The 26,025-nt window shown below is 41.3% G+C and overlaps 2 protein-coding genes and 2 non-coding genes across 6 annotated transcripts; 1 reads left to right on the forward strand and 3 right to left on the reverse strand.

The window, feature by feature from the left end:
* Positions 1–5,340: 5,340 nt before the first annotated feature.
* On the reverse strand, positions 5,341–15,086 carry eif3ba (eukaryotic translation initiation factor 3, subunit Ba). The gene is made up of 19 exons (XM_033624476.2): positions 14,869–15,086; positions 13,055–13,247; positions 12,847–12,966; positions 12,697–12,754; positions 12,416–12,544; positions 12,153–12,310; positions 11,350–11,481; positions 10,173–10,239; positions 10,045–10,091; positions 9,734–9,944; positions 9,557–9,629; positions 9,341–9,463; positions 9,162–9,240; positions 8,798–8,936; positions 8,545–8,670; positions 7,475–7,552; positions 6,740–6,848; positions 6,539–6,651; positions 5,341–5,912 (listed from the first exon to the last, which is right to left on the reverse strand). Exons 1-18 carry the CDS (start codon positions 14,966–14,968, stop codon positions 6,551–6,553), a joined length of 2,043 nt encoding a protein of 680 aa, XP_033480367.1. The 5' UTR covers positions 14,969–15,086; the 3' UTR covers positions 5,341–5,912; positions 6,539–6,550.
* On the reverse strand, positions 7,674–7,762 carry LOC117256115 (small nucleolar RNA SNORD60). The gene has a single exon (XR_004501624.1). It is a non-coding gene; the product is annotated as a small nucleolar RNA SNORD60 (small nucleolar RNA).
* LOC117256121 (small nucleolar RNA SNORD60) lies at positions 9,019–9,099 on the reverse strand. Its single transcript, XR_004501629.1, has one exon. It is a non-coding gene; the product is annotated as a small nucleolar RNA SNORD60 (small nucleolar RNA).
* Positions 15,087–15,203: 117 nt separating the features above from the next.
* On the forward strand, positions 15,204–24,978 carry brat1 (BRCA1-associated ATM activator 1). 3 transcript variants are annotated; one of them, XM_033624473.2, is made up of 12 exons: positions 15,204–15,640; positions 17,435–17,583; positions 17,660–17,807; positions 17,957–18,416; positions 19,534–19,644; positions 19,805–19,896; positions 19,981–20,081; positions 20,179–20,365; positions 21,278–21,351; positions 21,970–22,054; positions 22,149–22,441; positions 23,769–24,978. In XM_033624473.2, the coding sequence occupies exons 1-12, from the start codon at positions 15,514–15,516 to the stop codon at positions 24,642–24,644; spliced, it is 2,703 nt and encodes a 900-aa protein (XP_033480364.2). In that variant the 5' UTR covers positions 15,204–15,513; the 3' UTR covers positions 24,645–24,978. The 3 variants fall into 3 exon arrangements, with proteins under 3 accessions (XP_033480364.2, XP_033480366.2, XP_078022278.1); XM_033624475.2 differs by having other exon boundaries at positions 19,984–20,081; XM_078166152.1 differs by lacking the exon at positions 19,534–19,644.
* The last annotated feature ends 1,047 nt before the right edge of the window (positions 24,979–26,025 follow it).

Raw genomic sequence — 26,025 nt, forward strand, 5'->3', positions numbered from 1 at the left:
TGAGGTTTAATTTTTATTTTATGTTTTGTTTGTGAGTTTATGGATTTTTGCAACCTTGACTTTAAAACTTTGATTTTGACTCAGTGTCTTTACATGTGACAACATCTGGACCAACAAAGTAATGAATAATAACGTGTCTTTATTTAGAAGTAATTCCCCAGAATAATTAAAATATAAGGTCTTTGAATATAACTTTAAACACCTTGTTTTTGGTTTCTGGTTCAAACTTGGAGCCGCAAAACATGTTTGAGCCTTAAAATGAAGGTAACATAGTCTTAATGACCATTCATAGAAGAAATAACTGTTATTCATTTCCATTTCATTTTTTGTTAAAGCCACAGGGAGCCACTGGAGAGGAACTAAAGAGACACATGTGACTCCAGAGCCACAGGTTGCCTACCCCTGGTTTAGGGAGATTTGTGCCCTCAGTATTTCTAAATTCCTGACTACAGCCCTGTTAAGCAGTATAGTGTATGAAACCTGGACAATCATCTCACCAACCCCCCCAAAAGTGCAGAAAACAAGTATTAAATGGATCATGTATAGCCTTACTTACAGTAATATCTAATTAAGCATCAGTGGGTTAGTTAATTAAACATCTTGGTCATTTTTTAAGCTTATATTTTTGTCATGTTGCATATAGGTTTTAAGTTATTTCACCTATTTTGCTCCTCTGTCCCTCCATACATGTAGTAAATGAGACATAAAAAATATTAAAAGCAACCACAGTGGTGGAAGAATTATTCAGATCTTTTTTAAACTGCAGAAACACCGTGCTACAAGTAAAAGTTCTGAATTCAAAATTCTATTCAAGCAAATGAACACAAAAATTTGCAACAAAATACATTTTAAGTACTTAAGGCAAAAGTACTCAATGGGCAGCAGAACAGCCCCTGTCAGTGTTATATTACTGTATTATATATAATATTTATAGATTATTCCTGATGCAAATTAGAGATCTTATAGTGATGGGTGGTTATTCCAAGATAATGTGTAATTTAAATGTTTTCTGTGCACAATCTCGATGTGATGAGTAACTGTCAGGTAAAAGGAAGTGGAGTAAAAAGTACTGTATTTGCTTCTTAGATGTGGTGGAGCAGAAGTAGCCTATGGTAAAACTCAAATAAAGTACATACCTCAAATCTGTAAATTGTGTATATACTTAAGCAAAGTTATTTTCTACCACTGTCCAGCACAACACCACCATGAAGTACAGCCTACATAAGAAGTAGTCAAAAAAAAAAGTTGAATATAAGGAGATATTTATAGCAGGGCTGTTGTACTGAAATGCATTACTCTGCAGGTGTTTCTACAGTATTTTTCTTTTTACTCTGTATATATGCTGTCTTATTTTCTGACCTTATTTTGAGTTATAAAAGTCTAAACATGGTATCATCCATGTTTGAATGAAGAGCTGTCTCCTAATGAGTATTTATAACATCTGTGAGCGGATGGGAAAATGATGGGGTGGCCGCTGTCTCCACATCAAAGGGACCAGGCGGCTCAGCAGCAGTCCACACAACATTAAGACCACACGGATCCTGTTCCTAAAATAAGAGAGAGAGAAATTTCACTGAAGGCATTTTGTCCAGAAAGTAAAGAAGTGTTAGACAGTGTCACAACAAGTTTAGCAGATTTACAGTTTGACGCCTCTCTCTTAGGACCAGGTGGATCAATGTTTGGATAAATCACTGCCAGCTAATGAAGCTGTTTATATATAATATACTGCTTATGTCAAATGGAATTCAGCAGTTTTGACAGACTGGTATCTTTACTTGAGAACTGCCACTCTACATTAATCTACACCTCTGTTCAGCTATATTCCAGACGACGATACTGTACTTTTTACTCCACTACATTTATTTGACAGTTACAACTTTTACATAAAAACACATGATAGGTGTCTGTAATCTGATGCAGTACTTTATAACTAATCAGCCCAGTGGTATATAAAGTATCTACAAAAAGGCAGGCTGTAACATCTGAATACTCATATTTGTTAGTAACAAAACCAGAATAATAATTCTCTAACACTCTGAAATGAGGCTTTCTGAGTGAATACTGTGGTTACTTTAAGTTGGCTACATTTTGCTATACTTGTACTTGTGTAAAGTTTGGACTTTTACTTGTAATGGAGTATCTTTCGACCATGTTTTTTCCTCTATTTTTACTCTAGTTAAAGGTCTAGGGTGTAGGATTTAGGGGGATGTATTTGCAGAAATGGAATAATATATAATAAGTGGATTTTCTTTAGTGAATAATCACCTGAAAAACAGCATTGTTGCATATTTATTTATTTAGAATGAGCCATTTCTATCTCCAGAGGGAGCGGGTCCTCCTCCATGGAGTCCGCCATGTTGCACCAACATGTTTCTACAGTAGCCCAGAATGGACAAACCAAACACTGGCTCTAGACAGGGCCTTTCGCATCTTTGTGTCAGCTACTATAGTTAGCAGCCCCTCCGCGTAGTGAGTTTTTTAACGTGAGACTGCTTTAAGCAGTGTTTTTATCAGTTTAAATGTGTTTGTTTTGGAGAGGAAGAGACCTCTGTGGACTATTCAGCTCCTGGTAAAAACTCTGCTGAATGTCTGGGTCTTAAGTTATCAGGACAAAAAGTTGAGCAAAGGTTAGCAGGAAGTGGGCTACAGATGGAGAAACACTTAAACATGAAACTTTTATTTAGTGTTCTTACCGCTTTTTATCACCTGGTTCTTATGTTTTGGAAAGGAAGAGACCTCGGACAATCTGGCTCCGGGTAAAAATCTCCTGAACAATGAACACTGAAGAAATTCTAACCAGGAGAAGTTTAAGATGGTTGTAATCTACAATCCTCACCACTAGATGCCACTAAATCCCCCTGAATCTTACACACTGCTCCTTTTAGGATCTGAGCACTGGCAAAACTAAAAGCAGCATCCTAAATTTAAGTCATGGTTCAGATAGTAACTATGAAGGTACATTTGGGGACTAAACTTTAACACCAAGTTTCCACCTCTTAGATAATGTCTCCTATAAATAAGTTGTTGGTTCACCCTGTCAAACATCCCAGTGAACATCTGTACATACATTAGGTCATGAAGTTAATGAGGTAAAAGATCTCTGCAGTCTATAGAGTCAATATATAGAGTGGTCCATCACTGTCTGACCTCACATCTCCATTAAGGATTAACTAATGAAGTGAAATGGTGCTGGCACATCAAGAACTAACTGTTCCCTGTATGTCAAGTCTCTGCACAATCGCTTTGTCTTCATAACAGTGACACAAATGTTGAATATCAAACTCAAAACTGTGCTGTCATTATGAACTCTGGTAAAACCAACCTGCTAGAAAACCTCTCAGCAATCTTTAGAACAGTTTATTTATCCCACACAAAAAAATTATACTGTGTTTTACTTTCCACAAGCAGACTAAATTACTTGTGAGTCACTGGAGGGACGGCTTGATAAATTTATGAGGAAGACTTTCACCTTAATGACAGGCCAGCTATCCAGGGGAATACAGAGAACCCCGTCATCTTGGCTGCATGAAATCTTTCAGGACCACAAAATACACAGTAGATATGAAGCAGTGACTGACCTACATTTACAGATGTTTTGAACTATGGTGAAAGATAGCAATATTAAAGTCATCTGTGCAGACAGATTTGTACCCTTTAGCACTTCTGAGCTACAATTTAAGGCAGAGTTGCTCAAAGTGCAGCCGAAACATTTAGTGCGGCCCTTCAACTACATAAAATGCAGAAATTATGTTTTGATCATCTGCAGTCCTTTTCTTTTTTGAAAGAGATTTTTTGGGGCGGCTTTTGGCCTTTGTTTAGTGGGGCGGATGTGGTGGGCTGTGGGTTAGAATTGAGCCTGTGGCTGCTACATCAGGGACACAGCATTTGTGCATGGGGCACCTGTTCTGCCAAGTGAGCTAGTGGGTGCCCCATCATCTGTGGTCCATTTTAATACTTTCACATTCAATAACGTACATTTAATATGCTGCTCAGGTACTGTTTCAATTTGTGCCCAACAACAAGCGTTTGTTACCCTGGAAATCCAGAGTTCTCGCGAGAGCACAGTTTGAATTTGCTCAGTGAGTCACTCTGGCAATCAGTGATGATGCTCATTACCCATGCCGTTGGAGCCGAGCTGCACCAATCACATCAGTGTATCTGATATAGGCGGGCCAGAGGCGAGCTAAACAGATGACGACAGCGCTGCAACGACGAAGTCCGGAATCAGTCAGGAAACATTGCAAGATGGCTACAGATGAACACCAGTTGTTTGAAATGGCTTTGGCTGCTACAATGAACGAGTTAGACTTGGCTTTTTCTCTAAAAGAGGAACAGAAGACGGCGCTCGAATCTTTCCTTTGCAAGAAGGGCGTTTTTTGCTGTTTTGCTGATCGGATACGGTAAGTCTCTCATCTACCAGTTAGCTCCGCTGGTAGCCAAGCTCTGGATACATCACCCCGTGTATTGCTCTGATTGGTCGTAGTGTTATCCACTTGCGTGCAGTGATATTTTCGAAGCATGCTTGGTGCCGCCCCTCAAGTTGGGCCATTTGCATACTCATAGCCAGACCCTAAATCTTTCTAGATTTGGGTCTGGATTTTCAGGCTAAGCGTTTGTAAGGTTAGGAATGGCAGCTTGCGGCATGTCGCAACTGCCGCGGGATTACATACTTTGATCGGTACTATTGCAGATATCTTAAGTTAGCGATTTATGTGGACTACTGCAGTTTAAAGGTCCAGTGTGTAGGATTTAGTGGCATCTTGTGGTGAGATTGGAGATGGCAACCAACTCAACTCAGTGGGGGACTCTGTGGAAGACGACCCACTCCATATGTAGGAATAAATGGCTCATTCTTAGGTAACAAAAAAATCAATGATTCTTATATTAAGATGATTATAATGAAAATACACTATGCCCTTAAATTCTACACACTAGGACTTAAATGTGGAAATGAGATGGAAAAGCCAGCACAGCAATAAACGCTGTATGGTTGAGCAGAAAGCAGGTCTCAGGAAGTGTATTAACTTGCTGAGCCTAGGAGGAAATGCCTTATCTGCAAACAGCTAAATTCAGTGCTCATGGAATTCAGTGTTAAATGCCATTATGGGCCCAATCACAAATCCTACAACCTTCTTTGTGACCGGCAGTGTTTGTGCTTCAGTGCAACCACCTGAGTTAACTAAATTAACTGTATTTTGTTTGTTTATTTTTGTCTTCTGTGAATCATTTGTGCAGATTATATATAAAGTACTCTTACTGGCCGTTTACTCACAGAGCTTCTTCTTCTTGGACAACAGAAGATTCCCTCTTCAATAAAGAACCAAACACTAAGTCAGGTAGTATTGTGTTTGAATGTTTATTTAAAGTTATTCCCACTGCGCACCCCCTCCTCCCTGTGTGAAAGCCTAGTCTGAAAGGAGGAGGATACAGGCCACTATAGCGCCACATCAGCACATTTATAAAGAAGGCTACTTGTTTAGTCACAACACCTTCACCCCCCACTGGTTTGGCACTCTGTGCTGCCCTGTGATAACACACTAGCATGATGAGGCTAGTTCATAAAACAACCCCTGGAGAAAGAAGGTCCAATAAGAGACGGGGCTGAGATTAGACAGGGAGTGACTCCAATTAATGAATAGAAAAAAAAAAAGGAGGCAGTATTACTGAATGTCAAGTTCCACAGAGAAAAAAAATACAGGGTTGGATGATGCTGAGAGACAGAGAGAAAATATTAAATACAAAGTATCGTCTCTCTCGTCCCTCGATGTGGCTGCTGATCCGCAAGGCGTGCTTTGATGATGTCACTTAAGTTGAACGTTGAGGCTTGTGAACCCCAAAATTCACAGCGTGGTCGTCGTCCTCCAATCAATGACGCAGTTCCTCTCTCCTCCTTCCACACAAAAACGGATGGACTGAAAGAGAAAGAACAACACATTACATACAGATGGAGAATATTTGTGTGTATTTACATTTTGGGTTATTTGCATCAACAAAAAGAGAATAATAATCAATGTGATATTGTATCGTGATGAAACCAGTGATTTACACCCCTAATCATTATACAAGGCAGACTCAAGAATGTGACAAATTCTTCCCGGATGTTGTCAAATAATTGTGTTTTGTTCTATCTCTTTCTCTGAGCACACACACAAGAACTTTCATTCATAAAACTGCAGCTGCACGACAAATGAATGACTTGGTTCACAAAAGTTAAGCCATTTTCCACTGAATAGACATTTTCAATGAGAGACACTGTTGTGATTTGCAGCTGCTTTTTCAGAGCAGCACATTCTTAATTACATTCACCTCTGTAGTATTGGAAAAGTGGCAGAATAATCATTTCTAAACCTCAAGCAAATAAAACTGAAATCATCTACACAGTCAGACACAATAGAGGGTAAATGTGAAAATATCTTTCAAGTAATTTGGGCGAGTCGACCCTTTAACTGGAACTAAAAATGGCAAAAGCAACGGCTGACTGAAAACTACACAATGACACAAATAAAAATAAAATGTGTTTATCATGTGCAAGTGTTACCTGCGTAGGGGACTACAGATCTCCAAGGGGAATGATTTCTTCGTTGATAAAAAACTCAATGGTCTCCTCCTCCCAGTCGTCCACATTGCTGTCCAGCTCATCAGTGTCCACTCCTGGAAGACATAAACAAACATCAGCAATTCTCTTAATTAAAGACCACGGAGGGAGACAAGTAAAAGGTTGGTGAGAGAGAATTCCCACCTCCTCTGAGCTCGAGGCGAATGCTCTTCTGTTCCAGATAGGTCTGCTGCGCTGTCTCTCTGTAGCGACGGTAGTCCTCCATCATGGACCTGCGCTTGTCCACCAGCTCCTACTCACAAACAAGAGACATAAAAAATTCAGCTTCACAGCACAGTGTAATGTCTGGGATTGTAAACATGCAGGCTGTATCACTTCTTATTCCTAAAATCTCTGAAGTGTTAAAGGGGCTCCATAAATAGTTGTCCTTAATATGGAAACTACAATTATACTACAATAGATCTAGAGAGCCTTAAAATTTCATCTCAAGGCACAAAGATTATTGAACCACAACTTCAAATGTGCTTAAACATACAAACTTGAATCATACTGTATGTTAACACTGTTTGAACTGGATAATGAAGGAGGAGAAAATACTGGAAAGTAGTTGTGAAAGATGCACTCCCAACAAACTACAAAATACAAGGTTCAGAGAGGTGTACAGAGACATCATTATCTGCATCTGTTCAACCAGCTAACACACTAGGCGTTTGAATCACTACTCAGCAAATGACACCTCCTCCTAATGCTTTCTCAGCCCACTGAACAAGTTAGTGAAACCCTTGGGTATGAATAATATCTGTTTTTAATCGAGTCATTTATGCTTTCCAGCATAAAATATTCAGATGCAGGTACATTCCTACGTGAAGCTATAGATGTGAACAGCTTGGATCAGGTAAAGACATTAATAGGTCAAACCTTGGAGGCCTTGGACTGGCTCAGACGATCCTTCTGCTCAAAGATCTTGGAGTATTTCTTAAGATCCTTCTTGATCATCTGAAAGAGGAAGAGGATGATATTTACTGCAAAGAAAGGTTTCACAGCCACATATAAAATAAAAAAATATGGCAGTACAGTAGTAAGTAATGTGCTGCAGCAGTTCTCAGGATGTATTTGTGAGCCTCAGATCAGAGTTAGAATCAGGAGCCACGAGTGCAGCTCTCATACGAGGTGTCAGAAAAGTTATTTAGTTTGTCATCACTGGCTCTACACACAGACACAGACACACACACACAGTAATGGGCTTGGGCAAAATCAATATACACATGCTTTTCTGAGGTTTCACTGGGGTATACACTTCATGACGGTACTTGGGTGGGGCGCTACCTGCTACCCACCCACCAATGAGTTCGCTACATTCCACAAGTTTTTTCAGTCTAATAAATGAACAATATAACTCCTGGGATGTCAGGAAAATAGGTGTAGGAATATTTCTTACACCTACTTCTGTATTAAACAAAGAAATACTGCAGTACACCTTCTGAATTCACCAAACTAAGACTGGTTTATTTGCTTTGTTAACTCAGTGAAAAACACTTTATTCAAACTCGACCGACACACAATAAAACTCACCAAAACCGTCTTAGTGTTCCCACTGTTCCAATAATCATGAACTCTGGTTTGGTCAAAATAAACCCTTGATTCACTGAGTTAGATGTGAAAATATGCTGGTTTCCCAGCAGTCTCTCTCTGCAGTTGCTCGTGGGCTGTTTACAGCCCTGTAACATTTTCGCCACCACTTTCAGTCGCCATGTTTGTCAGCTCAGTTGCCTGTTACACCAGGAGAGACTGACCTCTGTTGGCGCAGCAAGTGTACTACATACAATACATCCTCAATACAGCCTCTCCATATGAGTTTAATAGAAATATGTGTGCCTGTATTTTTGACGGACTTGAAAATCATGCCATCAAAAGTTTGAAATATCCTCAAAATAATACCATGATACCGCCCAAGCCTACTCAGTATATACAGAGAGATAAAATGGTACCTTGATCTGGTCTGCACTGAGCAGGGTGGGGGGTCTGGGTCTCCACAGCAGCTGACAGAAGCGGTCCTTGTTGTTCTTCTGAAGAAGACGACCCTGGAACGTCCACAGCCAGTACGCATTGTCCACCTAGACACACATAAAAGGTGGTTGTGAGTGCAGGTTCGGTACGAAATTTTCAACCCATTAATGTTCATTTGGTCTGGCAGGAAAGAAAAAGACAAAAGTATATGTGACGTCACGAAGCAGCACGTACCTTGTGGCTCCACCAGGAGACGGAGGTGACCACATAGCGACCAGTCGGGTCCCACTCTACGTCAGAGGCCATGTAGTGCTCTGCTATGTTCATCATGGTGCAGTCTGACGTGTCCACAAAGGCAAGAGCTCCGTTCATACTGCGCACACACAGGAAAATACATTATACCCAAACACACACAAGACACTGTTCAACTGACGCACATAAATTTAAAATACTGTGAGCCTCAGATCAAAGTTAGAATCAGGAGCTTAGCTCTCATACGAGGTGTCAGAAAAGTTATTTAGTTTGTCATCAGGGCTTCTTGTGTCTGTTAATCACAGAAATAAAAATACACAGAGAGAAAGAGAGAGGTTTCACTGACCTTCTGAGTCCAGCCAGCACCAAAAACTGTCCCTGGGGGCTCCAGAAGATGCTGTTGGCCTGCTGCTTGTCGAACATCTCTGCAGGAAAAAAGGACAAAAAGTGTCACATGCAGTGCTCCCATATGGTGCAACACAGTGTTAACAGGGCAGTTAGCACACATCTGTCTGATCTACTCACTTATGAGCTCGATCTTGCCGTTGTTTTTGACATGATAGAAGGAGACGTTGATTCTGGGAGACTCTCCGTGGAGAACAGCGAACTTGCTGCCGTTGGGTTCCCATGCGAACGCAATGATGCTTTCTAAAAAAGACAAACACAACAACCAACAGATCAGGGATTTATTTCTTTAGAAAACAATGAAAACGTTATCTTTGGTGTTTAGTATGTTCTTACCCTTCATCTCCACCACATCAACAGGAACCTGCTTCTCCCTCATGCGGAAGATTTCGAAGTTGGTGACCACACCCTGAAAAGATTAAGAACTAAATTTAGCATTTCATTTTAATATATTTATTTTATTTTTCCAAGTGAGGTCTCAGCTGTTTCCTCTCTTTCGCTCTTCCTCTGTACCTGTGTTCCTTTAGGAGTCCTGTCCACTTTCACACACAGGTAATCTCCATTTCTCTGCCAGTGCAGTTTGCAGTCGACGACGTTGAAGAGGTTGCGCACGCGGATCTCTTGACGGGAAGGCATCTGCATCAGAGTCACTCTGGCTGGGATATCTTTGTCCTCAGGTACCCAGAATGCTATGATGTTGTCACCAGGAGACCATGAGAAGTCCCTGTTGACACAAAAACACGCAGATTATTATTGAAATCTCAAAATTTAACAACTGTAAATTTTAAGAAACAGATTATAAAAGCATCATTCAGGCCCCTTACTTGATTCCTGTGATCTTGAGACTCTTCTTGTCGAGCAGGCCCATTGACTGATGGAGTAGAAACATGGCTTTAGTGTCAATTGAACACTTAACATTAATACAACTGTTTTTTTAGGTAAATTTACTTACTGGAGTCTCATAGATGCTCAGTGTGTCTGTGGTCATCCTGGCAAAAAACTTCCCATCGTGGCTCCATCTGTGAACAAATAGATCATAAGGGGAAATTCTTTTCCACAGCGCTTGACACATCAGACAAATGCACATACAACAGCACACAGTAACAACATACAATGACAGACAACAGTACACACTCAGGCCAGTTCAGTGAGGCCTATTGTTGAATGTCACTATGGCTGCGGGGATTAGGCTTCTCCCAAAGTGAGCCCTTCTGTACCTCAGGGCTCTGTACCTGCGCCTGGAGGGCAGTAGGGTAAGGTGGTGATTGAGCGGGTGTGTGATGTTCTGTCCTATTAAGGTTGCAATGGCCTTATTGTTTGGTTCTGCAAGGTTGAATGCAGGGAGACAAATAATCCTGACAGTGGTGCTGGTTATGCATCTGAGTCTGTTGTCCAGTGTCACTCCGAGGTGTTGGAAATTGTCAAACATTTCAGCTCTTCAGTTATTAGTGAGAATGGGATGCTGTAGTGAGGTGGGATTAATTATAATTTGCAGTGTTGACCCTCTATTCATTCAGTGAATTATGAGCACTGCTGCTAAAATTTCACACAATTATTAATTTATTGTTTCACCAAGTGCTGGGCTTAGCCCCTCCAAACACACACGGAGCATGGGAGAGACTGCTGAAGTAAAGACAACATCCAGAGAATATTTTCAGTTAAAAGAGATCTGTGCAAATAGCCTTTTAAATGCTCCATTGCTTGGCAATTTGGTCTTGTGTGCTCTGAGTAATTAGGCATGCAGTTAACACAACAGTCATATTTTTAGTTTAATGAAAACTCAACTCCTGGCATTTCCGTGTGGTGTCCTTCACGGCTGTTTTGGAAGAAGGAAATAATGGGAGCAGCGCATGAACTGGCTTTAAAAGTGACGTATTTTCATAAATATGCACAGCTGATCTAATTAATGCCAATGTGGAGAGTGGTTCATGTGGATTTTAAAAGATAACTTACACGTAGTTGGAAAAGTAAGTGATTAATATTTAAAGAAATATAGTGTTACATTGTGAACTGAATTTAATGTAGTGGTCGGTGTTTAATTGGGTTACATTTAAATCACTACAAGAGAAACAGATGTGAAAACAACAATGAAGTAGATGAAATCTTGACTATGAGAGAGAAAAACTGACTTGAAAATGGGCCAGTGTGCAGAGCTCTCGCAGTGGAAACCTCTCTTCTTCTGTCCGGTCAGAATGTCCCAGATGATGATGGCCTGTGGGTCCTCCTTGGTGTCCATCAGTGGACTAAAGGTCACCACATACCTGGAGGACACAACAACCACACATGGAGTTTCAGACAGCTCAGAGACAACACAGTTCATATTAAATTATCCATCATCCTTTATCAGTAAGTACAACTTATCAGCTTAATTGTTTTAAACCAGGACCATCAGTATTTAGATCAAGTAGTTTGTGAAATCAATATGTAGGTAAATAAAAGTATCAGACCCAGTGTCAGCAGATGTGCAATATCAAATGACTACAACTGGGGACTATAAAACTCTGCTTCCTTAAAAAGCAAAAAATGAAATCACTATTATGTTAATCTAGTTGAAAATCTACATTTCTCTCTAAAGTATGAACCATACTGATCAAATTTTACAGGAAAGGAACAGGAAAACTTAAAATCAAATTGAAAAATGTCAAAAATTGTACAGTTTTTAATGGTTTGCCAACTTAATAGTGCCAGTAAGTGAGAGGGAGACTGTGTTTCTGTGCATTTCTTCTTTGGATGCCACAGATATTGTCACATTTTGCCACATTCTATAATTACAGCTGTATTCTAACAGCTGCATCAGTCTGACATCATCAAACAGTGCATCCATTCACATCACTCAATAACGCTTGAAGCTAATGCTTATACACGCTTCATCCAATAATGACTAATGCTACGAAGGTGTCAATTAGTACTGCTAAACAGAAATATTGATTACCTCTCACATGGTGAGAAGTCGATGAGGGACACGCCCTGATGGCTGAACCTCTGGATCTGTTTGAACTTCTCGCCGCCCCACAGTGCAATGCCCCGCTGATGGAAGGTGGCCAGGTAGGTGCCTTTAGGAGACCAGCGGACATACGTCTCTGTCCAGCGCTGAAATCAAGACACACAAAAAAATGTATAGATTAGTCTGTAAGCCAAACACTATTGTTGAATGACGTTTAACATGACCCCAATTAACCCTTTGTTTCTACTTACTGCTCTCTCTTCAGCTGTGATTGGTTCTTTAGCATCGTTAGAGAAAATGGCGGTCCTCTCTCCAGCTTCGTAGATCACACTGTACTGATCACGGCAGTCTGGGTCCTCAATCCAATGGCGCATATTACCCTGAACAGACAGACATTTTGGCATATTAATTTGTTTTAAAGGGTTAAATAGGGGCATAACTTCACATTTTTATGAGGAGTGCAAAAAAGCCTACATTATAAACTACCTATGATCAGTAAAAGTAGTTGCTGAAAAAAAAAACCCCAACTCACAAAATCTTTGAATGGCTGCTTCTCTGGAGTTTCCCACTCATCACTGATGTTCATGTACCTGGAGAAATAAGCCAACAGGATTAATCTCCTTGTCTCACACACATTTGCCATCACATTTGCTGCATTCCTCATCAGACACGGCCCACTTACTTGTCAAAGTCAGTGAAGAGGTTCACCCTGAATGTATGCTGTTTGTCGAGTTTATATCCATCTGCGTTCTTAACTGCCTCGAGGGCCTGGGTGGGACCAGCATACTCCAAGAAGATGTACCTGCATGAGATACTGGTCTGTTTAACATTTTATATTAAACATTATAGCAAGTGTAATGCCATAACAGAGTACAGAGCAAATTACATACCCTTTGGTCAAGCCATCAGCCTCTGGATAGAATTCAGTGGTGATCTTGCCGAACTTGGAGAAAATCTTGTGTATGACGTTCTTGAGTTTCTCCAAGCGCTCCGGGCCCACCTGAGGGACATTGTCCACCACCACCACCGAGTCTATGCCGTCAGCCTCCTGAGGTTTCTCCCTCAGGATGTCATCCAGGAGCTCTGAAGGGAACAGAAAGACGGTGGAAAGATAGAAGAGAGAAACAGAACTGTTAGTCACTTATTTAATCTGTCTGTGTGAGCCTGGGCTTCCAAATACATTTTCGTGCACTGACAGCTCTCAATTTAAACTGTTATGAGACCACTGGCTTCATTTTTTGAGATCATGGGTGTAACTGTCAGTACATTTTTTGCCTTTATTAGACAGCAGCAGAGTAAAAGACACACGGGGAAACATGGGAAGAGGAAGGAGAGGGTATGTGCAGCAAAAATCATCAGATTGAACTGATTATTATGAGCCCCACCAAAGATGCCACCACAACATATCACTGGTGGGACTTCCATATTTATCAATAGTCTCAGTCGGCAGGATGTAAAGGGCAGTATAGTACAAAAATAGTCCAAGATAGTCTAAAATTATCTGACCTATGGTGTAGCCTACTACACTCTGTTGCCAGTTCAATAGGTACACCAAGTTTAAATTATTACAGTGAGTTCTCAAACTGAGGAGTGGGCTCATCTGTAGGGGCACAGAGCCACTGCAGGTGGGGCGTGGATGACCAGGAGAAAAATATGTAGTGAAACAAAGTTGAATGAATACACAAAACAAGGGTTTGCTGCTGCTGCTATCATGCTGACATTTATTTCACTAAAATTCAATGTGGATCCTTCTTTTGTTAGTTGTATCACCAATTATTGTCAATGACTGATAAAAAAAATAGAAGTGACAGAAAACGTTTGACAATTGCTGAACTAATGCAATCTAAAGATATAGAGAAATATCAATTGAACTTTATGATTATCTGAAGCTGGAGGTTGTAGTTCGTGATGCTGCTCATACTATTTCTTCATACTAAGAAGTTTTTCTGGTATTTAGTCTATCCTCACTGATGTAGATGATGTGGGCAAAATATATTATCATCACCACAAGCTACAGACTCCAAAAGAACCATAAAACCATGTGTGACCAAATACTGAACATTACACACTTCACATGGGGACATTTTAATGCAGGGCTGTTATATTAGACTTTACTAATTTCAGCTAGGTGACCTTAAACACTGTATTTCAGTGTTGTTCGTTTCGCTGGTTTGTCAATTGTTCACGTTTCATCTGCAGACCTGAGGGGCATTATGGATCAGACCACACCACCCTGCGTTGGGATTATCGTTACACTGATGTGAAAGGTAGTTTATGTTACCAGCTGATTCAGGCAAACCAGAGTGCAGGTTCGCAGTGATGGTCTTGGCCTTCATTATCCATGCAGACAGCTATTGCAAAATGTTCTTTATTTGTCAACTTCGCACCCGGTTTCGGGTTTTCAACTGACAGCGACAAGGCCACAGTGAGTGTTAGTCTGGGGTCTGGGTGAGGTTTTCAATAGGCGTGAGATTACACTGAGATAACGTCGTTTAACATTAGCAGATGTTGGGCATATGTTTAAGGAAAATGGCGATGTAACTGTTTAATTCCTAATTATCAGACATTTACATTTTGATACTGAAGCCCGGAGGCTACCAGACAAGCTAACTAGCTTTGTGGCATCTGTTGCCCCATTAATACGGCTGTTAGCTAACTGTTAGCAACAGGCCGGAAAGCCGGCGCGTTTCCTGCTGCTGCTCACCCTCATCTTCGATGTCATCCACGAAGTCCTCCGGGTCGCTGAAGGAGGGCTCCTCTTCCTCATACTCTGGGTCGTCCACCATATCCACCGTGTCTTGCATTTATCAGCTACTACGAGACGGATTTCTCGCCACAATGGAGCAGAATGACATAAATTAAGAGGCTGACGGTCCTCGGCCGGTGCAGCACCATGTGCGATTATGCGAAAATGGACGATGTGACGGAAACGGAACTGGCACGGAGACCAGGGCGCGCTGCGGGGAAAAATTAGAGTTGTAAAATATAGTGACCGGCGCTGCGCGGCGCCTGCTGTTGTAATGTCACCTATCAGTAAATATACAGATCAGTAAAAAGTGCAGGTGCTCCTGTTACGACGCTCATATTTTACACTGAAAGAAGCGGAAAGCCACGCACCGGTAGATCCGAAACTATTTCCCGCGAGATGGATGTTTAGCAAAACTACAAGGAAAAACTACATTTTGCTATTTAAGCTAGCTGCTCCTTTTCAGTCAATACTACATTACAAAGCTTCTAGCTGTATTTCCATATATGTACGTCGACGTTAGCTATGTGTGCTAAAGTGTAACTGTTAGCTGTAAAGTTATTAAGGCTCATTAACATTAACACACACACATACGCTAGTACCATGGACAGAGAGTGTGTGTCGCTGCTGCCCAGTGTGTGTGAGGTGCTGGCGGACTCAGGGAGGTCTCTGCCCGATGACACCAGCCTGGAGAAACTGGTGGACTGGTTCACAGGGCTCACCGAGGCTGGTTAGTACTGGAGTTGGTGGGATAGTTTGGTTTTCTGTGATTGTTCCTACCTTCTGCTCTTCCTGGTTTCATCTCTGTCTGACCTCTTAAGATGGAGCCTTTAGGTGTTTTAGATACTTCTCTGTGGATTACTATAGGTAGATGTGAGGTGAGCTGCAGACAATTAAGTTACTTTACACCCAGGTAACTGTATGGATATAAGGCTGAGCAAAGTGAGCCTTGACCTTGAGGGTCCCCAAAGTTTAAAACCTCACAGTGTGGCAATTAATTTGTGGTAACTTGATTACATTTTGTTTGAGAACATGCGCCACCAAATAACACCACGGTTTTGATCTACAGGGTATAATTTATTTTGATTCATAGATAAATCTTTTGTTTAGTCTCCAGCATGTCATAAAATATTGTCACAGCCCAGCTCTTAACTGGGCCAAAAAGGTGAGACACACAGATAAACTAAATAATAAACTATTTTTATTTACCACAAAATATTCAAAACAAACAAACACCATAAAACTTCAATTAGTAGTCCGGGCCATTATTTGCTTTAATCACTGAAATCAACAGGCCTATATTTGGGACAGGCCTTTAATTCCTTTCAAACAAAACTGTTGCTCAGCAAAGATGGGAAATACAATCAAGTTGTTTATTTAAACCAGTATGAATATTGCTTGTTTAAATATTAGGCTTCATATAACATATAAGTTATCAATCATTAATTCGTTCTAGCTCCACCAGAGTTATGGTACTCAGGGATTACAGCACCCAGCATACCAACACAACACCACTTTATCCTTTTAAAACAATACTCACAACTTGGATTCATTTTGATCAAAAACCCTTTTCATTCTTTTGATCTGAGGACCCTTACGGACTAAAGGAATATGAATAATTTACAGGGTAATCGAGGAATAGACACATAATTTTAGGTAGCCAACAACCTGGTTTTATACATCTGAAGAACTGCTACTACTTGTACAAAAAAAATGAGCTGCTTGGCAACCACATCAGGTGTTTAATTGAGACAGGCGATTATTTGTCTAAATGTGTAGCCACAACAGGCTAGTAAAAGGGGACTGGGTATTTAATTAGAATTAGGCTTGTAATTGACGTTTTACAGTAGATTGTAGTAATCTGTAAAGTCAGTACAGCATGAACAGACAAGTAAAAATGTGCTGCATGGATGGTCCGCTGTGAAAACAAAGATGAAGAAATAAAAGCCACAGCACTGAGGGGATGAGAGGAAATCTGCCCACAGGACTGACTGCTGCTTTTATATGCATGTGGCACACTGGTCCCAGTTGTGTCCTATGCTACTGATTAACCTCCAACAGGTCTGCAGTTCTGGAGACAGGAAGCACAGTAACAGCATAATGAACCAAAAAGGGGCTGTCACAACAGTAAAAAAAATGCCACAGTTTACCAGAGTCCAAGGTGATACAGTAATTGTTTTCCAACAGTCCAAAACATAAAGAAATTCAGTATAATATCACATTGGACGAAGAAAAGCAGCAAATGGTCACATTTAAGAGGCTTGGAAAAAAAGGAATATTTATCATTTTTGCTTAGAATCTGAGTCAAATGATTGTAGCTGCCAATTCATTTTTTGTCAGTAGACTAATTGATGAAACTGCATATTGTTTCTGCACTAAACTGAATTGCTAAGGGCCTTCATTTTCTAGGGGAGGGGCCCTGTGTCTTTTGATATCTTTATTATGTGTCTTGATATAATACTTTAATTGTGTGTCTTCCTAAATAAGTACCACTGTCTCATGTTGACCTTTTCCCCTGATGAAGGTGTATCTCTGCCGGAGGCCTGCCCATGTCTGCTTGAATTCATATCCACTGTGGTTCGCAACACAGCTTCAGACCCCGGTGTCCTCTCCTTCTCTCTCAGGCTCACCGGACTGATGGCTGCCACTCAGGACGACTTCAAAATGCTTCAGGTAGAGTTAACAACACTTTGTACTTTTACTAAATTGTTACGAACAATTTATGACTCTGGTGATGTCCCCCCTGCAGGAACACTCAATTCTGAACCAGGTCTTCAACCTTCAGCACTGGCAGGATGCTGGTCTCTGGGAGGATCCATGTTTACGAATCGGCTGGATCCAGGGCTTAAGGAGCATGCTGCAGCACCCTAAGGCTCTCAGTTTTTTTGTACAATCAGGTGACTCTTCATGCAGGAAATGAGACCATCTCTCCTAATATGTAATATATTATAAAGGACAATTTGATGAGAGGGAGACAGGCAATATTTAGGAATAAAGACTAAGAATTTAACCAATTGGTAACTAAAATCTGTCTTCCTCACTCCAGATTTCATTGGACCGCTCCTACAACTCCAGACAGACACCAGTCTATTCGTCGCCTCAGCTGCCAATCAAATGCTCGCCCACATCCTGCTCTTCTTTCAGCCAGTCTCCTCTGCAGGATGTAACGGCGTAGCTAAGAAAGAAGAAGAAGAAGACAGGAGGACACATGTCTCCATCACAGACTCAGAAGACCCAGCCCTCTCCCTGGAAACCAGCGCAGAGTACACCACTGTTGTCACGGTAATGTCAGAGTACCTCAAGGAGTCACTGGTTCCCCCAGAAAACACAAAGCTCCATCGGAGTCTGCAGATCCTCAAACTGCTGGCCCTGCTCCTGGCTCAGGCAGGGCCTCCTCTGCGGGACGAGCTGCTCCAGACAGTCGCAGACTCTCTGCAGGAACTGGTGACAGCAGGCTGCAGTCAGCTCACTCTGCCTCTGATGGACGTCATTCTGGCTGCATGCAGGTAGACTGGCTCTCTCATATGAACGCAAACACAGTGTAACATGGGAAAATTCAGTTTAAAGACTTGAATTTATATGTTTTGTGCAAGAAGAGAAATTGAAGTTCGTTTGATATTGTCTGCCATCACTGCAACACAGCACAGTGAGAAGTGTTCACACATTCAAACCTCTGTCTGTGAGCTTCTGTAAAGCCTGCTAAATGTCAGTGCTGTAACAGTAATTAACCTTTATCAATGTCTCAGACTATGACATGTTAGGTCCTTAAATTCGAGGGGAACTCTGTAAAAAGCAAACATATGATGGAATAAAATAGATCTGAATCTGTAAGTGCCCCCTCAGACTGACATCTGTAACTTTATGGCACACTTTGCAATTTTCCCAGCTCACATAGGTGACTGTCACACACCAGTAGTGCTGATTTCAACGCTATTATTGTATTTAACCTTTATTTAACCAGAATAACCTCTTGAGATTAAAAGGAGGAGGGTTTTCAAGACGGTCCTGGCCAAGACAGGCAGCAATATAAGTTACAGACAGACAACATAGAACAAAATACAGAATAAAAATGTACAGCTCTAACACAAGCATTATAAAACTCAAAGTAAGGTTACTACAAAGAAAAGCCAAAAAGTATGATAATGCCTAAGTCAAGAAGTCAACCATAAAAATGCAAAAAAGGGCAACTACAAATAATTACAAAGACCAGCTAAGATAACGCCATGACGTTGGCATATAGTATGCATTCATTATAAATACTGAGTTAAAGGAATAGTTCAGAGAAGCTGAAACGACTCCCCCCACTTGTACACTCACAGAGCACCTGCTGCATAAATGTAACATAAAAAGAACAAGGGGATATTGCATTGTGATGACAGTGTAGAGCTGAAACAATCAGTCAGTTAGAATTGGAAGCAGTTTTATTGCCAAGTAGGTTTTCACATACACAGAATTTGCTTTGGTATTTTTGTGCATAATGGTCACAATAAACAATAAGAGAGAAGAAAAACAAGCACTGCTAAAAGTCAAGAATCAGTTAATCGGAAGAAAATTATTTACAACATATGACACTCTTTACAATGAGAGGATTCAGTGTTCAACAGTGTCCATGTTTGTCTTCAGCAGCTCAGGCACAGACCAACGCGTCGCCCGTCTTCTGTCGTCCATGTTGAACATTAACAAACCCGCTGACCTCATGCACGCTGCAGCTGCTTTTCTTCGCAGAGGTCACCAGTAAGCATCTGATCACAACTTCACACTCGCATACAGAATGTGGCTTCAGCATCACCAATATGAGAAGTGTAGTTTGGTTTTTGGCACCGAGTTATACAAGAAAACCAATATTTATTCACCTATGGGTGCTGCTTTCTTTTTCCTCTGTGTTTCTCTCCAGTGATGCAGTCCACACAGCCCAGGCAGTAAGAATACTACTGCTACCCCTGGACATTATAACTGGTCAGACTCTACTGGGCACAAACACCACTGGTAAAACACACAGGAACACTCTATAATAAAGAAAGAAAACAGTCTGTAGTGTCTTTATAACTAAATATGTTTTTGTTCCTGCAGCAGACGAGCATCAGTTAATGGCGGAGCAGATGAAGAGTAAAACCTCCTGTATCTCTGTGACATGTGTCTGCCTGACAAACACACCACGGATCACACTCCTGGTGAGGCTATAAGGACAAAACAGAGGACAAGAAACTATATCCTTTATGTGAAGCAGACTAACGTCGCTGTCTGTCTCTCTCTGTCTTTTGTCCTCAGCCTTCCAGCGTCCTCCCCTGTCCTCCACAGCTAATTGTCACTGCAGTTTTATCATTGTTAAGAATCTGCAGTGGCGTCTCTTTCTCCTCATCCTCTGGTTTCAGTGAGGTTTGCAGGAATGTAATCGGCAGTGGCAAAGTTCAGAAGTGTGCCCTAGAGGCTCTGACGGCTCTCAGCAGCAGCCCAGGTAATGCTGTGTGTTTATGTGGGGTGATCCAAATAGAAAAATGTTCTCCTCTCTTTTACCAACCACTTTTACGTCAGTGTGAGGGAAAACTTTATTGGAGAGGAAGCCACAGTGGCAACAGAGTTTGAAGGGGACCTATTATGCTCTTTTTCAGGTTCATACTTGTACTTTGGGTTTCTACCAGAACATGTTTACATGCTACACTGGTCAACAAAGACTTTATTTTCCTCATGCCATCTGAGCTGGAACTCCTCTATTTAATCTCTGTCTGAAATGCTCCATTTTAGCGCCTGTCTCCTTAAGCATCCCTTGCAAAAAGTCCAGTCTGCTCTGACTGGTCAGCATTTAAGGGTCTTCTGTATCTTAACGTCTCTGCACCGCCATTAAAGCTGGGAAATGACTGTAACAGAGTATAGCTGCACTTTCTACTGTGGGAAATCAACAGTAAACTTTTCTAAGTGTGACTGGACATGTTCAAGCAGGAGTATGATCCAATATTAGGGAAAATTTAAAACATTAGCAACCAAATTTACACATTTCCCAGCATATGGCTTCATGTTGCCGTGGAGCTATGGAGCAGATGACCATATAAAGAAATCTGTCACGACCTGTTTGTCTTCAACGTAGAAAAAAAAAAATTTGGAAACTGAGTAATACTGGAAGCATAAAGCTGAACAGTACAGATGATCATAAGTCATGTTCTCAGCACTGAGAAGCTGAATCTCAAATAAAATAACTTAACAATTTGTAGGATTCTCCAACAAAACAGAGTAAAGTAAGATAAAATATCATCATATACTGACACAAAAACAAATGCGACAAAACTTTATGATATACAATATGTGTTCAGTGTGTGAAAGTGATGTCAAGGTGAAAGTATTTAGCACGTATCCTCCATCTTGTGTGTTTCAGGAGCGAAGGAGAAAGTCAGTGAGGTGTTCACAGCTCTGATACAGTATCTGGACAATCCTGACTCTGACCCCACTGTAAGTTGTGTTTCCTGTTAATGCATATTTGAATACAACTTATTTTGTCACTGACTTTCAACTACAACTGGAGAGCAGTGACTTAGCTCACTAAATGTCTTTACCATACGTGACTGGTGCACTTCTAGCTGGTGTTGGTTCGATGACAAAGATGCCGTGACACCCGGATCTCTTTATGGATTACCTGAGTTTATTCGGACAGACACCCAGGGACACAGAACCTCCATGTTAATCACACTGCCCACTCTAGCTCTTACACACATAAATCATACACAACAGAAGTAAGCTTCATTTGCCACAACTTAACCCAGCAGCACACACTCTAAAACAACTGTTTAAGTGTCAGCTTGTTGAAATCAATATATAAACAGGTTGTGACATACATTATAACATTATGGGGAAGGAAAATATAAACAGTTAATGGCTGTTTGTCTGGTTACATGAGCGTCTCTAACCACTGGAGAACTCCTCCACACTGACTGCTATCTGAATTCATAAAGTCACTGTGAGATGTAGTCTCAGCCTCAGTCTCTTAGTATGTGGGTTACAAACTTATGCTTGAAGGATCTGTCTCACGTCGTTTTCTATCATTGTAATGACTCTGTCTGTGTTTGTTAGGTACTTCACAAGTCCTACCAGGTCTTAGTAAAGTGGATGAGTGTGTGCACAGACCTCTCCTTTATTACAGACCAGCTCAGACAAGGTAATGTGTCACCAGCAGCCTCCTCACTGAAGCTCATAAATATTTGTGGCTATACACAGGAATGTGTTACTGAAATTATGTTTCCATGTATTAGATTTTGTTGAGGTAGTGAGGAAGCGTGTGTGTGACATGCGTTGGGAGGTGAGAGACTCAACGGTGGAGTTTCTGGGTCACCTGGCAGGTGTGCCGGTTCCCCCGAAATCAGCCAAGGAGGAGGAGGAGGTGTGTGACGTGTCTGACGCTCTGCTGGGCAGCTGCTGTACCACTCCTCTACTGAGGGAGGCACTCCAGGATACAGAGAGTTATGTGAGAGCCAGCGCCATCTCTGCACTGGCAAAGACACTGAGACACAGCTGGCAGCAGGGGGCAGCACTCACTCAGGAGGAGGTAGGCAGAAAAAGATTTACATTTGGCTCTGATGGGGATGAACTGTGGTGTGGTGGGCATGTATCAGATGTTGGTCCTTCTTCTATCCATCCAATCAGTCATGAGTTTGGATGTTTTAACAGAAGCTTCTACCTCACTTTTCTGCCACATTACAGTATCGTAATATAAACTTTTATTATTTTATCTTATTGTAAAGTGAGCCTTAATGTTGATCCTACCTTGTCTTCTGTTCTAGTCATGCCCATCTTTCCACACATACTGGGTTGTCATAACCTTCGCCTTCCACCTTGCCCCCATTTCTAGAATAATCAGAAGCAGAACTTCTCATTCATGCATTCATCTCATCCAGACTGGACAACTTATTGCACTCTTCTCAGGCCTTCCTCTCTGTAGATTTACAAGAACACCAACTAGCCCAAAATGCAGCCACCAGGATCCTTACTAAACCACATTTAAACACGTAGTACTGATTCTGCCCTTGCATCACTTTTTATCTTGTGTTTTGTAGTTAGTTTGTTCACACCTTAAATTTACCCATGTACGCTCAGATCACTGAGTAGATGGAAGATTTATAGTGATCTATTGGTGGCAGAGCACATTCTTATCTTACCCAATCAGAGGCAAACACTGTTGAGACTTTTCTCTTTTCTCGCTCTTATAATGGTTTTTGTCCTTTATTTACAGTCTTCTCTGTAAATAAGCAGTGGAAACTCATTTATTGTTTGCACATATATTTGAGTATTTGTATAGTTAGCATTGTTATGTGTCTCTTTCTGTAATAGTCTTCTCTATTATTTTGTGATCTGTATTTACACTCAAAATAACTTCAGTGTTATAAGCTAAATACCAGTAGATAAATACCTCTGTACATGGAAAGATAAAGACAAAGTAATAGGGATTAAAAAAATAAGTAAAAAAAGACTTAAAGGTCCAGTGTGTAGGATTTAGCGGCATCTGTTGGCAGGAATGGTATATAATATTCATAACTATGTTTTCATTTGTTTATAATCACCTCTCTCATGGAGTCCGCCATGTTGTTTCTACAGTCGCACAGAATGGACAAACCGAACACTGGCTCTAGATAGGGCCATTCAACGCTAGATGTCCCCCGCACACTATACCTTTAATTAAATCAATAAATAAATAATAAAAAAATATATAATAAATAAATAAAAAACTAAATAAAAAAGTGATATAAATAAATTAATGACAACAATAAAAATAAAATGAATTAAACAATGAAAATAAAGATATAAATGAAATAAAATTAAGAGATGTTATCAGTGATACAGACCCGACTCTTATTAATAAACGTGTGTCTTCCCAGACTGAAATCGTGGGTCGGCTGCTTGAGATCCTCTCCCAGGACACAGAGGGATTCCCCAGGAGGGCCGTTGTGCAATACTTCATCACCTGGTTCTCTGCCCACGCCTCACACTCGGCTCCATCGTCGCCATCCTCCGCCTCTCTCCTGATGCAGTGTGTGCGCTCCATCCTCTCACAAGGGAGCGCCGATCTGGACTGGGAGGTCAAAGTTCACACCCTGGAACTGGCCGAGCTGCTGCTGGACAAAGCCTTTTCAGGTCACCGGGGTTACAGGAATGGCTCAGACGTAAATCGTGCCCCGCCGCACCCCTATGGTGTGATTTCTGAGCAGACTTACACACTTCACTCTCACACTGGTACACACACGGAGGGAGTGGAATCAGATTTGGCCAGTGTGGTCGAGCAGGGAGTCGTCTCAGCGTTGTTGAGCGGTCTGGTTGACTGTGATAGACCTGTTGCTCTGAAGGCCTGCCGACTGTTGATAATACTCAGAGACACAGTCTGCCCTCTGTCGCTAGGGGCCCTGGATGCAACTGCTGCCATGGCAACAGTGTCCTGTGAGCTGCCTGGCTGGGGCTGGGGGCACGAGATCAGACGGATACTGGGGATGAAGGAAAGCGATCGGGCCACAGAGGCGGACACCGCAGCACAGAGTTGTTTCAATGGAGCAGATGAGGGAGGTGACGGTTTGACTGTGAGTGTGTGTGAGACGTTGAGGTCTCTGGGTTTAGACAAGAGGCTGGACGTCCTGACTCAAAGCAGCGACCACATCCATAACTCCCCCCTGTCTCTGCTGCAGGACATACTGACTGCGAGTGCTGCTCAAACACATCCAGACACACAGCAGGGGCAAGAGGTCATAGTGGACTGTTACTGACGCACATGCATACACATGCTGCCTTATGGTGGTTTGATATCAGTAATTAACAACACACTCTTAACTCAGGGTGCCTTTGCCTCCATGATTTTGTGATATTTTGGGTAATCTAGCAAAAAAAAGAATCATCCTTATTTTTACTGTTTTATACCTGTGTACTGTCTCCATATCGATATAGATCTCAGGCTCAGCAATTTCTATATGTCAGCAATTTCACATAAAAAATTTGGATGAACACTATATTGACCTTTTATTGACCATCAATTAATGAGCCATCTGGTTGTGAAATTTCTTAACATTTAATATTATACTTCCATTAAATACTGTGCAAGAAGCTGTTGATCTTTGTTGGCTATTTTCCTGATTTTTAAGATGCATTGATACAGTGCAATAACGCTTGTCTTTACACCCACTCACCAATCAGAGTTCTGCACAGGCCTAAGACTGAGAGCTGATCAGACCTGGACCGGTGTCTTTACAACCCGACCTGACTGATACTGTCAAAATTTGTATCTATGCTTCATTTCATCCATTACTCATCTTTAGCTCAGCAGGATTCAACTCGTGCCTCCTTTGTGCGTCCACACATGGGTGCAGATGATTAGGACAGTCACATGTTGTCCCAGGGGCTGTGCAGTGAAAGCAGCACACGAGACAGCTGTATTGATTCAAATTGAAAATTTGCCTGAAAAAACACCAAAAAACACTCTTTAAACATGTTCTGTGTAGATTTGTCTGTGAAGGAGAAGAAAGAGAAATGAAGACAAACACACATTGTTGGGTTTGTGTCTGGCAGCAGAACTCACTGAACTCATTCTCATATTAACATGTCCTCAATGTTGGAATACAGTTAGGTACATTTACTCATGTGCTGTTCTAATGTAGTTTTGAGGCACTTGTACTTTACTTGAGTATTTTTATTTTATGCTACCTTACACTTCTACTGCCTTACATTTTAGAGGGAAATATTGTATTTTTACTCCACTACATTTATTTGATAACTTCAGTTACTAGTTGTTTTGCATATTAGGATTACTAATACAAAGTATAAACAACAAACTTCAAAATCAAATCTTCGCCAAGTCATGGCGTCGCACCAGCCGCAACACTGATCAGTGACTTGAAATAAAGGTCGGCTTGGGACATAAAGTGGAGGGTCCAATGGCCCCTTCTGTGCTTCCCACCACCCTACTACTTGCCCCCTTGATCAGACCACAACCACCTTTGAGGTCAACCTTCATTGTGATCCCAACTACACACCTGTGCAGTTTCATGACTGCATCTTGCAGTCGTAATGCTATCATGCTGACAGAATCTGTCCACAGACTCAAAACCACTTCTGTGGCAGTCTTTGGAGAAAAGTTGCCACCAGGACCACATT

The sequence above is a fragment of the Epinephelus lanceolatus genome, chromosome 3, assembly GCF_041903045.1.
Source record: "Epinephelus lanceolatus isolate andai-2023 chromosome 3, ASM4190304v1, whole genome shotgun sequence".
Classification (NCBI taxonomy): domain Eukaryota; kingdom Metazoa; phylum Chordata; class Actinopteri; order Perciformes; family Serranidae; genus Epinephelus; species Epinephelus lanceolatus.

What these genes read in the sequence shown, in the direction of transcription:
- eif3ba (XM_033624476.2), bottom strand. Translation starts at nt 14,968, where the DNA reads ATGCAAGACACGGTGGATATGGTGGACGACCCAGAGTATGAGGAAGAG. An exon ending in GGATGACATCGAAGATGAGG is followed by an intron (nt 13,248 to 14,868) that starts GTGAGCAGCAGC and finishes TGTTCCCTTCAG; the next exon opens with AGCTCCTGGATGACATCCTG. An exon ending in TCTCCTGGTGGAGCCACAAG is followed by an intron (nt 8,671 to 8,797) that starts GTACGTGCTGCT and finishes ATGTGTGTCTAG; the next exon opens with GTGGACAATGCGTACTGGCT.
- brat1 (XM_033624473.2), top strand. Translation starts at nt 15,514, where the DNA reads ATGGACAGAGAGTGTGTGTCGCTGCTGCCCAGTGTGTGTGAGGTGCTG. An exon ending in GTCATTCTGGCTGCATGCAG is followed by an intron (nt 18,417 to 19,533) that starts GTAGACTGGCTC and finishes GTTTGTCTTCAG; the next exon opens with CAGCTCAGGCACAGACCAAC. An exon ending in TTTCTTCGCAGAGGTCACCA is followed by an intron (nt 19,645 to 19,804) that starts GTAAGCATCTGA and finishes GTTTCTCTCCAG; the next exon opens with TGATGCAGTCCACACAGCCC.